The sequence below is a fragment of the Rosa rugosa genome, chromosome 6 (genome assembly GCF_958449725.1).
Source record: "Rosa rugosa chromosome 6, drRosRugo1.1, whole genome shotgun sequence".
Lineage (NCBI taxonomy): Eukaryota > Viridiplantae > Streptophyta > Magnoliopsida > Rosales > Rosaceae > Rosa > Rosa rugosa.
Window position 1 is genome coordinate 48,327,513 of NC_084825.1, and position 15,230 is coordinate 48,342,742.

The 15,230-nt window shown below is 41.6% G+C and overlaps 1 protein-coding gene across 2 annotated transcripts; it reads right to left on the reverse strand.

Moving 5' to 3' along the window:
• Positions 1–13,705: 13,705 nt before the first annotated feature.
• On the reverse strand, positions 13,706–14,950 carry LOC133717159 (LOB domain-containing protein 15). 2 transcript variants are annotated; one of them, XM_062143819.1, is made up of 3 exons: positions 14,799–14,950; positions 14,421–14,700; positions 13,706–14,307 (listed from the first exon to the last, which is right to left on the reverse strand). In XM_062143819.1, exons 1-3 carry the CDS (start codon positions 14,810–14,812, stop codon positions 13,891–13,893), a joined length of 711 nt encoding a protein of 236 aa, XP_061999803.1. In that variant the 5' UTR covers positions 14,813–14,950; the 3' UTR covers positions 13,706–13,890. The 2 variants fall into 2 exon arrangements, with proteins under 2 accessions (XP_061999803.1, XP_061999802.1); XM_062143818.1 differs by having other exon boundaries at positions 13,714–14,310.
• Positions 14,951–15,230: the final 280 nt, after the last annotated feature.

The window sequence follows — 15,230 nt, forward strand, 5'->3', positions numbered from 1 at the left end:
GTGGTGAATATGCACAAATGAGTCGAAAATTGTAGGAAGTTTTGAATTGTGAATTAACTAAATTAAACGCAACCGAAAAGTAAACTAAACAACTAATTAACGAACTAGAAAATTAAATTTGAATTTTCAAATTAATGGGAACATGAGAGTGTCGGGTGATTCACACTAACTATCTTGTAAACATCGATGTCAATTTCACAAATGCATGCATTTCCTATATGTGTCGAGTCCCGTATCTAGTACCGGTTAAAGCTACTAAACTAATTATCCTTTCGGTGTATTGACTATGCCGGTTAAGGCCACAATCAACTCTCTAATTTGGGCATTACGCCAGTTAAGGCCGCAATATCCAAAATTAGAGGCCTAGAGAGCAAGATAATAGAGACCCAAGCAAGCTTAGCTACAATTAAGCTAGCTAATGGTCACCACACTTAAATCCTAGATGCCACAAGACTAATAAGTTGTCAATTTATCAATCAATTCATCACAATTGCCCACAACATAATTTCAAAGGTTGACAACGTCTAGAAACATGCTTCTAAGGACCAATAAATTCGGATTTAAAGCATATACAATGGAAATTGCATTTATTAAAAGTAAAGCATCAAAATTTATACAAGATGAGTTAGCTAGAGCTTCACAACCCTAACTCCCAAAATTGAACTACTCACTATCCATAGTCAAATACATCATCAATAGCAAATAAAATTATGGAATAGCTAATAAGGAAGAGAGGGGAGAGTTAGTTTGGTCACTTCTAGCTATGAGCTAGTATGAACAAAGTAATTTCTTCACCTAACTACCCAAAATAGAGGTGTGGTGCTCTTAATGATGATTCTTTGAAGCTTGAGTAAGAAATCCTCCAAATACCCAAAAGAAAACTAAACAAAATAAGAAAAATGGAAGGGAAGGAGGGAGAGGGCAGCAGCCCTCCCCAAAGTTGCTGTGTGGCGCTGTTGGTGAGAGAGTGATGCCCAGATTTGTGGTTTTTGGTTCTATATATAGCTGCACGTGTTTGTGAGAGCCAGAAGAGAATAGGGCGGGAGGTTAATTAGATAAAGGGCACGTGTGCTGCTTGGTTTGGCAAGAAAGAAGAGTGAACGCCACGTGTCAAAGGAGAATTGGTCAATGGGTGATTAACCCATACTCTTTGCATGCTGCACGTGTTTGTGAGCTTAATTAACAATTAAGCTTAATTGCATAATCAGCTAATTAAACTTAATTGCTTAATTAAAATTTCTACAATTTCGTCCTTTTGCTAAAAACTCTGAATTGCTCCATTTTCGCGTCATTTTCTTTTGATTTCCGTGACTCTGCTTATTTCCTACAAAATAAATAAAAGTGGATTAATTACATATTAATTGACTTGAGGATTAGTTTAATTATAGTATTTTAGATATAATTACACATATAAAAATACGTGTAATCATGGACTGTCGCTCTAAACTATACGGAGGTGCTCGTGGGGAGTCTGCTCGAGAGATCACGTGCTCGAGGGATTCTTGCCAGAGGAGGTGCTTCTCCAAAGCGAGTTTGTGGGTGAAAATTCGTCTGTAGGATCCTGGATCTGCTTTGTCTCTTTCGCGGGGATGGGGAAGTGGTTGCGATAGGGATCTGGTAGGCCTGTTGGTGGCAGTCGGTGATGGTGGAGGTCGGGAAGTGACTTGATACACATTTACGCAAGCGTACGTGTCATTGTCAAGATAGGGAAATATTATGCCCAAAGTTATCGTACCACGGGGATTAGTGGCTAACCCACAATCCTTGGGTGGTCGGAACTAAAATCACTAAGCAAACAAAAGCAAAAGAAAAAGAAAATAAAATAGAAATGCTAATCTAAGGCACCAAGCCTTAGCAATGCTCGGCTTTGATTTTCACCAAAGCCTAATCAAAACTAAGAGCCTAGCGGTAGATATAAACAAATGAGTCGAAAATTGTAGGAAGTTTTGAATTGTGAATTAACTAAACTAAACGCAACCGAAAAGTAAACTAAACAATTAATTAACGAACTAGAAAATTAAATTTGGGTTTTCAAATTAATGGGAACATGGGAGTGTCGGGTGATTCACACTAACTCTCTTGCAAATATCGATGCCAATTTCACAAATGCATGCATTTCCTATATGTGTCGAGTCCCGTATCTAGTACCGGTTAAGGCTACTAAACTAATTATCATTTCAGTGTATTGATTATGCCGGTTAAGGCCACAATCAACTCTCTAATTTGGGCATTACGCCGGTTAAGGCCGCAATATCCAAAATTAGAGGCCTAGAGAGCAAGATAATAGAGACCCAAGCAAGCTTAGGTACAATTAAGCTAGCTAATGGTCACCACACTTAAATCCTAGATGCCACAAGACTAATAAGGTGTCAATTTATCAATCTATTCATCACAATTGCCCACAACATAATTTCAAAGGTTGACAAAACCTAGAAACATGCTTCTAAGGACCAATAAATTCGGATTTAAAGCATACACAATGGAAATTGCATTTATTAAAAGTAAAACATCAAAATTTATACAAGATGAGTTAGGGGTTCACAACCCTAACTCCTAAAATTGAACTACTCACTACCCATAGTCAAATACATCATCAATAGCAAATAAAATTATGGAATAGATAATAAGGAAGAGAGGGGAGAGTTAACTTGGTCACTTCTAGCTATGAGCTAGTATGGACCAAGCAATTGCTTCACCCAACTACCCAAAATAGAGGTGTGGTGCTCTTGATGATGATTCTCTTAAAGCCTTGAGTGAGTCTTTCTAAATTCCCAAAATAAAACTAAAAAAACTTAAGAAAATGAAGAGGGAGGAGGAGAGGATGAGAAAGAGAGCAGCCCAAATGGGCTGCCTTTGTTTTTGTGGTGCGGCTCTGTTTCCTTCAAGAGGAATAGGGTTGGTTCTATGAGAAAGACTTGCGTGGGGCACCCGCACCACGTGGCAATGCGGCAGACCAATCACTGCCTAGCAAGGGGTCTTTTGGGTATTGTACATTTAGGGAGCAGGGACATTTTTGGAAAAAAAAAAAAAAAAAAAATTTGTTCTGATTGGGTGGCCCTAAAACCACGTGGTGGGGAAACCCCCACCTAAGAATTTCTCTGATTCTATATATACATATCAAGAGAGAGGAGGGAATAGGTTGGATGAGTGGCTGATGTTGGTTCAGAAAAGGGTAAGGGACACGTGGCTGTGAGAGATTGGAAGGATGAAGTCTGGGTTGCGGGGAAAAATAAGAGAGAAGGTAGGGAAAGTGGGTCTGCCATGTTTTACCCTTTAATTGGCTCAAGTTAATAGAACAACTTAATTAAACATAACAAACGTGAATATGGCTGTGGGATGTGGCTGACATGATTAATTAATCATGGTTTGATGACTTGATCAATTAATTGAATCAATAATTAATTAATCCAACTTTTTCTTTTCTTCATTTCTCTACCATTTACTCCGATTTTGTATTATTTTCTTCCGATATCTTTGACTCCACTTATTTCCTACAAAATAAATAAAAATGAATTAATTACATAATAATTGACTTGAGGATTAACTTATTTCTAGTGTTTTAGATACAATTACATGCATAAAAATGCGTGTAATCAGGAATACATCTGATCGCAGGGGCTAAAGAACTCCAGTTGGTATAAGGGTCCGATCCGGGTAGCAAGGTTGCTTTGGGACGGTGGTCTTCGGAGCGCCGTTTCCTTCCAACGCACCTATGCTTCCTCTAATGGCGGCCATTCATTGCCCTCGTGCTTTGGTGTACTGGCAGCAGTGGTCGGGTGGTGCCGTCGTAGGGCTGGGAAAACCGATCGGAGTGGTCTAGGTGCCCATAGTATCTCTCTGTGGGCTTGGATGTTGGGCTCTGTAGGGTGTGTGTGGGCTTTCCCTATGCCTACGCACTCTTGGGCTCGTTTTTGGGACCCAGGTGGTTGTTATTGCTTAATCCGGGCTCTAGTTCAATTTTGGGTTAGAGACTCGGTCTCATGGTTCTTGTTCTTGAGAGTTCGATTGCTAACGTCTAAGTTTTTGACACCCTTGGTCGCCTTCATCCTCTCGGGAGCCTCACTTCACTCTCTTGAGGTGTATCTCCCAAGTTACGGTTACGATTCTGGTTACGGTTACTACTACAGTTTCGCTGCTGAATTGATATATGCAATGCAGTTCTTGGCTTTTCGGCTTCTACTCATGTCCGAAAGGCATTTAGTCATATCCTGGTTACTTTTCAAAATTAGATGCACTTGTGCATCTTGTTATGTTTTACTGCTTTCTTTCAATGTGTTTGCATCGCTCCATGTATTTTTCAGTTTCACTTAATAAACCTTGTCGTCTTCCCTTCAAAAAAAAAAAAAAAAACCTTGGTGCTCTAGATTAAACTTCGTGTGTTATAGAGAGTAAAATTTTAAGATGTGCCATTTTGTTGAGAGTATAAATTTCACATGGAAAATGAGGACCAAACCTAAATCTTGATTTTTCATCAGACCAAAATTTTTTTTTTGATATTTCCACTACGTTGATTGGGCAGGAACTAGTTGCTGGAAGTAGTACACTTGACTATAGCAAAACTTCTCCAACTAATAAGCTAGTTTTCTTATCCAATATATCTTGCTCTACATGATCAGTTATATAGTTTATCTAGAATTCCTATAGTTGTTTGTTTGTTTTACAATTGTAAATAGATGGAGTGGCTAAAACCCTAGCTTATAAACCCGTAAGTAAGGTTTTCATTTTCTCATGTGGGATCTATACTCTCAACACATGTGGGGGTGGTCAATAAATTTGACCCTGCAATCAAGGCAATTAAAGAGAAGTAATGGCAACAGTAAATGCAACGGTTAATGTAGCTGTAAATGCGACGATAAATGCAACACTCAGTATGGCAATCATGGCCGCCAATAAGTGACAGTTATTGCAGGAGTAAATACGGCCTTAATGGTGGCGTGCCGCTCAAGTCACTACGGCTTGCTGTGCAAGTTTACTTGCAGCCCACGCCGAGGTACACCTATAAATAGGTTGCTCGACGTCAAGGTAATGCATCGAATTCCAATTCACTCTACTCCACTACTAAGAAACATACTGACTTAGGCATCGGAGAGTTTTCTGCAGGTACCCCCCCTCCTCGAGCCAACAGTCAAACTTCGAGTCAACACTCGAGGGAAGCTTCTCGATTGTTCCCGGTCAGCTCCCACGCCAGTCCGCATTCATTGGTGAGTCAAACTCCTCTACGGAATTTTTTGACACCAACAAGTGGCGCCGTCTGTGGGAAACACTTTTCCCTAAAAAGTGATGGCGGGAGCTGCCCCTGACGGGATTCCATTTCTGTCACTGAGGACTGGTAGTGACGAAATTCCTCCCCACCAGCCGCCGTATGGGTCCATCCCGAGCCCCATTGGCGACCTGAACTTGCCTCCAGCTGACGAGACGCAGAGACTGAGGCAGGAACTCGAGCAATTTCGGAAGGAAAAGCAGGACCGCGAGGCTCGTCGTCGACGAAAACTTGAAAGGTTCCTACAACTTGACAGTGATTCGTCAGACGCAGGCGCCAGCGGCGTTATCGGGGGAATCTCTGGCGGACCCCTCGTCGAAGGGGTGGGAGGCACGTCAAATGGGGGGCAGAACGGAGGAGCCGGATTAGGCCAATCCAAAAGGGCGCGCAACGAATCGTGGCGTGAGAAGATGGAAAAAATGATTGATGCATGCAAGCGAGCCGGCCCACGAGAGCTGGCGGCAGAAATCGCAAGGGACGTCAGTAAGTCTCTGTTTACCGACGACATTTTCAATGAGGCAAAACCTCGCCGGTTTACCACGCCGGTATTCCACAAATACGACGGAACAACTGACCTGGTGGACCATATCAAGGGGTACAAGCAACAGATGTCCATCGAGACAACCAACGAGAAATTAATGTGCAAGATCTTCCCTTCCAGTCTCACGGGGTCGGCATCGACGTGGTTCCAAGATCTCAAGCCGCATTCCATACCGGATTTCGACACATTGAGCCGCGCTTTCATTTCACAATACTTCTGCAATCGCAAGCAAAAGAAGGATATGGCGACTCTTTTTAGTACCAAGCAGAAGCCGAGGGAAAAGGTAGGGAAATTTTTCGAAAGGTTTACAACTGAAATGCTCCATGTTAATTGTGATCACCAATTCGCCGCGATCGCCTTCCGAGAAGGATTGCTTTTAGGGATGCCATTATGCGAAAGTTTGCTGCGTGATCCGCCAAAGGACATGGACGACATCATTACAAGGGTTCAGGGGGAGATCAGAATTGAAAAAGCCAAAGAAGCACGCGAAGCCCAACTCACTGCCGTTGTCACCTCGAGAGAAGTTGAATGGAATAACACAAAGAATGACATTCAGAGTGATAAAGGAGGGAAGCCTCAAGATTATCCCCTTGAAGAATGGTTTACGATTCACCCCGTGACCATATACAAAAGACACGGTCATGAAGGAATATTTGAAAAGCCGCCCCCCCAACCGGAGGCTAGTGACGAGGTTGAAAGAAGTCGATATTGCCCGCTCCGCGAGACAAGGGGGCATGGAATATATAAGTGTCAGGGAGTGCGACCAGCAATCGTTACAGCAATGAAGGCTGGTAAACTCCTTCAGTATAAAATGATATAAATTAAGGCAATCAGAGGGTTCATGGAAAAGTCCACGCGCCGAAATTCATCTCAAGTAATGGAGAAGGTACGATAATATGGTGACTTCGTTTTGATCAAAAGATGGCACAACTCGTAAAACTCATGTAAGAAACATAAAAGAGTTTAAGTGATTTTTGCGCGTGTTGATATCTCATTCGAGAGACTATTGAAATTATGTATTTTGTATTTCTCGAGTGAATAATATCACTGGGACTGGTTCCTCAAGTAGGACAGTCCTATTAATATGTATGACTGGTTCCTCGAGTAGGACAGTTGCATTCAATTTGTAGAAACTGGTTCCTCGAGTAGGTCAGTTGTTTTGATTCGTAGGAGCTGATTCCTCGAGCAGGACAGTTGCCTAAATGGTTCGGAACTGGTTCCTCGAGTAGGACAGTTGATTTGATGCGTAGGAGCTGGTTCCTTGAGTAGGACAGTTGCCTTAATGGTTCGAAACTGGTTCCTCGAGTAGGACAGTTACGTTTGATTCATAGGAGCTGGTTCCTCGAGTAGGACAGTTGCCTTAATGGTTCGAAACTAGTTCCTCGAGTAGCATAGTAACATTTGATTTATAGGAGCTATTTCCTCGAGTAGGACAGTTACCTTAATGATTCGGGGAGGATGGCGTGCCTCACCCCTCGCCGAGGGCGGGGGTGGGATGATGGACCACACCCTCGCTGCAGGCGGGGGTGGGATGGCGTGTCTCACCCCTCGTCGAGGGCGGGGGTGGGATGATGGACCACACCCTCGCTGCAGGCGGGGGTGGGATGGCGTGCCTCACTCCTCGCCGAGGGTGGGGGTGGGATGATGGACCACACCCTCGCTGCAGGCGGGGGTGGGATGGCGTGCCTCACCCCTCGCCGACGGCGGGGTGGGATGATGGACCACACCCTCGCTGCAGGCGGGGGTGGGATGGCGTGCCTCACCCCTCGCCGAGGGTGGGGGTGGGATGATGGACCACACCCTCACTGCAGGCGGGGGGGGGGGGGGGGGGTGGGATGGCGTGCCTCACCCCTCGCTAAGGGCGGGGGTGGGATGATGGACCACACCCTCGCTGCAGGCGGGGGTGGGATGGCGTGCCTCACCCCTCGCCGAGGGCGGGGGTGTTATTATGGACCACACCCTCGCTGCAGGCGGGGGTGGGATGGCGCGACGAATTTTAATCATGCAGGATATAGGGTGTGTAACCGGTCCTGTCCAAGAATTGGGGCCAATCCTATCCCCAGATGTTGTTAACGTGATGCCTGGCGGATGGACCCGCCATCACGGTTTGGTTTCCATTCCTCTATTGTTTTGCATAGCTCCATGCCTCGAATATTTTACTCTTGTTTTGTTTTTCTTTCTGAGCGTCTGCGAGAACAGCTAAGAAAAACAAGGGGGCCACTAGGAGAGTGGAGTACAAGGGGGCACATAGGAGTGTCGATTTCGAGACACCCTCGTCGAAATAGACTTCTATTTCGAGACACCCTCGTCGAAATAGACTTCGATTTTGTCGCGCCATCCCACCCCCACTCAAGTCACTACGGCTTGCTGTGCAAGTTTAGTTGCAGCCCACGCCGAGGTACACCTATAAATAGGTTGCTCGACGTAAAGGTAATGCATCGAATTCCAATTCACTCTACTCCACTACTAAGAAACATACTGACTTAGGCATCGGAGAGTTTTCTGCAGGTACCCCCCCTCCTCGAGCCAACAGTCAAACTTCGAGTCAACGCTCGAGGGAAGCTTCTCGATTGTTCCCGGTCAGCTCCCGCGCCAGTCCGCATTCATTGGTGAGTCAAACTCCTCTACGGAATTTTTCGACACCAACAACACATTTTTTTTTCTTATTATATCCGTGAGCGCGGTCGACTTTTCAAGAAAAAAATCATATTTCTCTTCTCTTTTTATTTTTTTAATTTTTTTATGAGGTTTCATGCGTGGGCGGTAGTAGAACATTAGAACATGATCACAACAAATCTCGATTAGCACCATAAATAATTTTATTTTATTTTCTAAGCTGTACAAGTTCGCTGTAGTGTCAAACTAAAGAATAGTTAATGATCTTGAAAAAGAAAGATAAAAATTTGTCCTCACATTAATGACATTATATACGATCTTTCCAAATTAAATACATTTCGATGCCTATTTTGAAATTAAAGGCAATTAATATGACAATCTTCCAACCTTTGGTTTAACAATTTATATCTTATCCCATAAAGACTTTAATTACTATGACATCACATGAAAATGAGAGGATTCAAAGCACCGACATGCACTTGCACCAACATGAATGGATGGCCGGATTACAACAAATACATGTTTTGGTTATTAAAAAAAATATTGATTATAAATATCAATTGTTAAAATCATCTTACAAGTGTTGGGTTACTTGCACCGTCAATGCATAGAAGAATTTTCACATGTTGAAGAAAGTCAAGAAACTATTAAGGAGTAATTAAGTTCATCTCATATATATTCTTTCCTTATACCTAATCTAAAAAAAATGATTCTCTCTCTGACTCTCGCAAGAGAGGTGGCTTGGCGGCGGCTAGGTTTTCCTGGTGGCGGCTCTGTACTCTCACCCAAGAAAGGGGTCTCTTCACCTCCCTCTCGGTTGTTCCTTGGTAACGGCGGGCGTGCTCGACAATGCCTGTATTCTGTAGGCTTCGGCCTTATTTTCTTTGCTGCGTTCGTGATTTGATTTCGCGGCAATGGTGGTGTGGCTGATACGGAGGCGATCTGGGGTCATCCTGACGGGTCTTAATGGATGGGTTTTGCAAAGGCCAACGCTAGTGATTGGGTTGCTGAATGGATGACAGATCCAGATCAGAGTGCTCTGGGGATGCTGGAGGCAAGGTCTGGCATCGGTGTATGCTCAGATTACGGCGAAGAACGTTGGCAGAATTGGAGTGATCTCGGACTTATGGGGATCTGCTCGCCATCAGAGCTGTTTCACCAAGAATCGGGTCCGCGTGCTACCAGTGGTGGTGGATGCACGGGCGTGGATCTCCGGCGAGTGGTGCATGGTGGCGGTGGCAGGGCTGTCTTCTCACTTGGTGTTTGTCCTAGGTGGGTTGACATGGACTGGTATTGGGATGTCCTCATCTCCGGTGACGAAATTTGGAGAACAGTGGTGAAGGCTTTCCAAAGTGGTGGTTGCGCAGTCGGTGTCCTCCGGCGGGTGTTTGGTGGCGGCGGCAGGGCTGCTTGCTCACTTAGGGTTTGTCCTAGGTGGTTGGTTTGGGCCTGGAATTTGACTGTTAGGGTGCCAATTTGGGCCCTGGTAGTTACCCTAGTTTTATTTGTTATTTTAATTTTGATCCTTTATCTTTTTGTTCTAAAAGATAATGGGTCTTTTTGTTTCTTGCTTTGAGTGGGAAATATCACAAAGAAAAGAGATACTCGTTGAGCCCCTATATTGGAGGCGTTATTTTTTATTCCTCGGGCTTCTACTTTTCTTTGTTTGGGCTTAATCCTAGAAGGTGGGTGTGCTAGGAGATTACTAGTTTAGTTTACTCTGTTTAGGGGTGGCTTTGTAGTAGTTTCTACGGAACGGTTCTTTCTGTCGCCCCCATAGGGGGGGATCGTTTTTGTACTGCTTGCTGAGCTGCATAATGGATGACCTTTACCCGCAAAAAAAAAAAAAAGTTCATCTCATATATATATATATATATATATTTTATCCAGAGCGAGGTCTCGCTTTGAAATTTCAGAGTGAGGTTAGGGTTTAGGGTAACTTTTTGGTCTCATATCCACATCTCGACCGTTCAGTTTTTAGGTAATAATGTATAGATCATCTATGTAAAATTTCAGCCAAATTGATGATCTTTAAGGTATGTAACTCACTTAAACCAGTGGACGAACTGAATCTGTCCAACCTAAACCGTACTAGCTTTAAGGCAGTTATCAATGCCTTAACGACCATCAATTTGGTTGAAATTTTGCAGAGATGATCTATACATTAGTAGCTAAAAACTGAACGGTCGAGATGTGGAAATGCGACCGAAAAGTGACCCTGAACCCTAACCTCGCTCTGAAATTTCAGAGCGAGCGAGGCATCGCTCTGGATATATATATATATATATATATTGTTGACAGAACATTGTCAACCCTGCAGTCAAGAAACTCATATATATTCTTCAAACTTCCCAAAGTCGATCATCATGTGTGTTTGTTTGAAATTCAGTGCAAGAAAGTGCTTCAACATGTTAAAATATAAACTCTGTCCACTGTATTCTAGTCTAATTAATTTGCCAATATGCCCAAGAGGCTAGCTAGGGTTCCATTATTTTGTGATCGATATTTCTCTGTAGCTATCTCTTATAAACCTAATTAATGTGTACGAAATATTCTGCATGACTTTTACAGCTATAGCCTAGCTACTATATTATATCCTTCAATTTTCACCCTCGAGATTTGAGGGCAACCATGTGTTATACAGAGAGGGAAACATGGGTCAAATTATTTATATGATTTCTCATGAATATGTTTTGAGAAAAACTGTATATTATCATAAGCTACTCTTTTGTTTCTGAATTTCCAGCGTTTTATATAAGACTGCATGCTGATAGATTTTAAAGAGCCCCTGCAACTTATCAGTTAATTTAAAGCCATCCGTAAGCATCTGAGCTATTTTATATCAACAACTAATATGCAGTACTTATAAATTAAGCTGGCTTAAGCTGACAGCTTCAATTAAAGGAGAAAATTTGAGAGCTAGGTTTTATCTGGTCCGGGGTGATCGATGCATGCACTACTGGATATAGCAAAATTCCACCGACCTTATGATCGAATCTATAGAAAGTCGAAACGAAGTTAGCAAGGTATTCATAACTTTCTCATTTGCATGGGTTGCTAATTAGTATTCATAATCAATCACTCGATCGGAAAAAGGGCCTGACGATGAATATATTGCCATCTTTGTACCACATAACATCCTTTTTGAGAAATATCACTATGTTAAAACGTATCAACATTTGAATGAAAAATGCATTGCTAACATAGTGTATCAGATATACAGAAAAAGAGTTTTCAGAAGAAATACCCGTAATTGACCGATTATTTACCAGTTGATGAATATCATTCATCAAATTGTTTGCAAAGGTGTTGAGTGAGATCTAAGCATACAATGGCATGCATGGTTAGTACCTGGGAATCCTCTACTCACATGGATATTGATAGGTTCGAGTTTGAGAAACTTGAAATTAACAAATGAGAGCTCTCGATCATCATATATCAGGGATATAAGCTACCCATTTGTAGTCTCTCATATACCTTATAATTAATCTGGTCCATTTGCCATAGTCAATAGTGGACTTCAATTCATTATCATAGTATTAACTTGATTCCCTTGGTTTCAAAACTATTTGCAGCATCTTGCTGTATTAAGGAGGGCATATGCATATACAAATCAGTATTTTGGAAACAAATAGAAGGATAGATCGATCACATTATTCCTTGAAATAATTTTCAACATAGAAAATGATTCAATGAAACGGAGGGAGTTGTATGAAGACAAATTAAGAAGCCACTATCCTAAGCAACCATGACATAGGACCAAATTCCATCACCATCTCTCTTCTAGATACTTGGATGAAGGAGACCAAACTCAGCATATATATAGCAAGAGTTTGTATAATGTATATATCTATATATCTTAATAAATATTGACGAAAGAATAATTAAATCTTTATAAAGTTGACTGAAATTCTGTGCGGTTTCTTGCTTATGTGACTAATTCAGGTTCCTATATCTTTCGCCCTTCGATTTGGGTTGAAATCCTCACGCCAAGGAAACTAAAACTGCAGGGGTTTGAGAAAAATATTAATCGATCTGCCTAAGCTAGCTAGCTGGCAAGACCATTGACCGTCCAACAAATACATACATGGATCTACTTCACAAATTATATGCTGTAACTTCACTAAATAGCAACATATCTGTATGCATTGTCGTCTGGATTATACATATTTGTTTTTACAAAACTAACCTTTAGCAAACCTAACACCCAAAAGGGTTCAATCAACCAAGTCTCAATTAATGAGGTAGCCATTGACATAATCAATCTGTTCTAAGTATAAGAATGTAGTCCTACTGCCAGTTCAATATATGCTTGGTAAAAGGCTTTTAGAGAGGGTTCCGACAGATCGAAGAGGATTACGTCAATCTTCCTTTTACCGATAGAAATTTTGTCTCTCGTAGGACTGTTAGAGACAAATTTTGGGTTTACCTACCAATGCCAGATGGTAATGCGTGAATAATTTCTACCTCAGGAACTGTTACTAAATTGTCTCTACATTTTGTTGGAAGAGGCAAGAGGCTAGGTCTTAAGTTCACTTTTTTTCTGGTGTTTGTATGGGAGTAGTCTAGCTAGCATTGATGAGGAAGATTACCTATCCTTGTAGCTGTATGTTTCTTAATTCGATTTGTTTTTGAGGAACCCCTTGTTGTTGTGTAACTCCTACATTAATTGTATTAATAAATCAAATTAAAAAGGTGTAGCTACCACTACCAACTAGCTAGCTACCACTGCCATGGCATTAACTCGTGGTAATGACAACCCAAAATTAATCAACTTATCTAATTGAGTATAATTTGATTCTTAATTATATATATATTTATATATATATATATATACACACACACACATATACATGTCGATCAGTGTTAATATACTAGGCTTAATTGGCCTTAAAACAGTATTTCCTACCGATGAAAACTAATCAATGATACAGTATATATCTCATATTATATGTTCCCCAATGTACTAATTAATGAAGTGAGAACCACAGAATACTAGACATTACCGTTGCACGAAGAACAGTGCAAAATAAGTTCAAATCACTTCTATTTTCGAGTACCATTATAAGTTTTGGTCCAAAAATGCAGTACCATTAATCTCAAATACCTAACATCACCGCAGAGATCAGTAGCTCCATAATTGCATGGAAGAGTAAGAATTTCATAGCCGTTCGATACTATATATAGGAATAAGTAGAGGAAAAGTGATGAAAGAAGTTAATTGATAAAGAACAGGAAGAAAGGAACATTACAACATAATATCGAGTCATCCACAGACAAATTAATATGCAATCATGTATGGACCTACTTAGAATGGACTTAAACTAAGAATTAAAACCCCAAAAGCATTGACGAGTACCAATATATATAATTCTGTCATGTCATTTTATTCCACTTGAATCATCATAGTAAGAAAATTAAATGGGATCGTTCTCTTAATTCAATTGATCAGTCTAGTTAATTAGAATCTTAATTAACCAAAGTAGGAAACATTTTCACTTGAAAGGGTGCTATAGTCGGCGGCGCTGTTGGGTTGAGTGTACATAGATGAGGAGGAGGAAGTAGGAGGGAGAGGAGGCGGCGGTGGTGGTGGCGGTGGCGGCTGTGTGGACGGTGGGAGGGAAGCAACTGAAACAGCTCCCCCGGAAGTAGTAGAGAACAAAGCTGCCACTTGATGATGATGATGAGAAGAAGGATCCATGAGATTTGCTTCCCTATATTTGTACTTAAGTATCTCACCCCTCACAGCATTAAGCTCAGCTTGTAAAGATTGAACTTGCTGCTGCAAAGCCGAAATCGCTCCCATGCATCCGTACACCGGATCTCTTAGCCTCACGTTCGCCTCATACACAAGACTATTCGCCGCGTCTGCTCTTTGACTCTCCGGTACCTCCTAAACAATTAAAACCCTGCCGTTAATCACTCTAGTAAATAGATACGTGTGGACTCACTGAATAAAATTTGTTTACCAAATGATGCGACAGTGTTTTGTGGTTTAATTACCATAAGCATCTTGGATACGTTGCTGGCGCCAAACACTTTGTGGACGGAGGCGAACTTCTGGGGTTCGTGGGGAGAGAAGTAGGGAGAGAAGGGGCATTCTTGAGCGCATCTTCTTCTCAAGAGTTTGCAGGCTGCACATGGCGTGATCGTGTTTAGGGTTCCGGGAGGACCCAACATGTGTCTTCTTCCCATTTGATGATGGTGATGAGCAGAAGAAGAATTAGAAGCATCTATTTCTCTCTTCAGCTTCTTCCCTATCTCATCAAAATCAAATCTCTCCCTGCATACAAGTAAAACCCGCGAAACCCATCAGCAAAAATCCTCAACATCATGAGAAGAAAAACAAAAGGAAAGAAATATATAATAGTATGTTATAACCTTTCTCTGGACATTCAGGCATGCTCCGGTGTCTGAGTTGCTAAAGAAGAAAAGAGAAAGAGGGAGAAGGGGATTAATAAGGGGAGGGCTATGGCTGTGAAGGTAGGAATTGTAAAATAAGGGCGTACAAAAGAGTGTACTTCAAAGGCAAGATATGAGAAGAGAAAAAGTGGTCCACTATCTATAGCTAGTGTTAAATTAACACTAATTTTTTATATAAAAGAAAGAAAGAGACAAAATGGATTTTGGAGAGACTGATCGAGTAGTAGTAGGGGAAGTCGATCAAGGATTGAATTTTGATTTGTTTTGATAAAAGTAATATGTGGTTTACATTCAAAATCAATTGGTAATGAATGGAGTGGTCTAAACTCTTATAAACTCATATGCAATGTCCCGTTTTTGCCTAACCCTTATAAACCCATATGCAAGGTA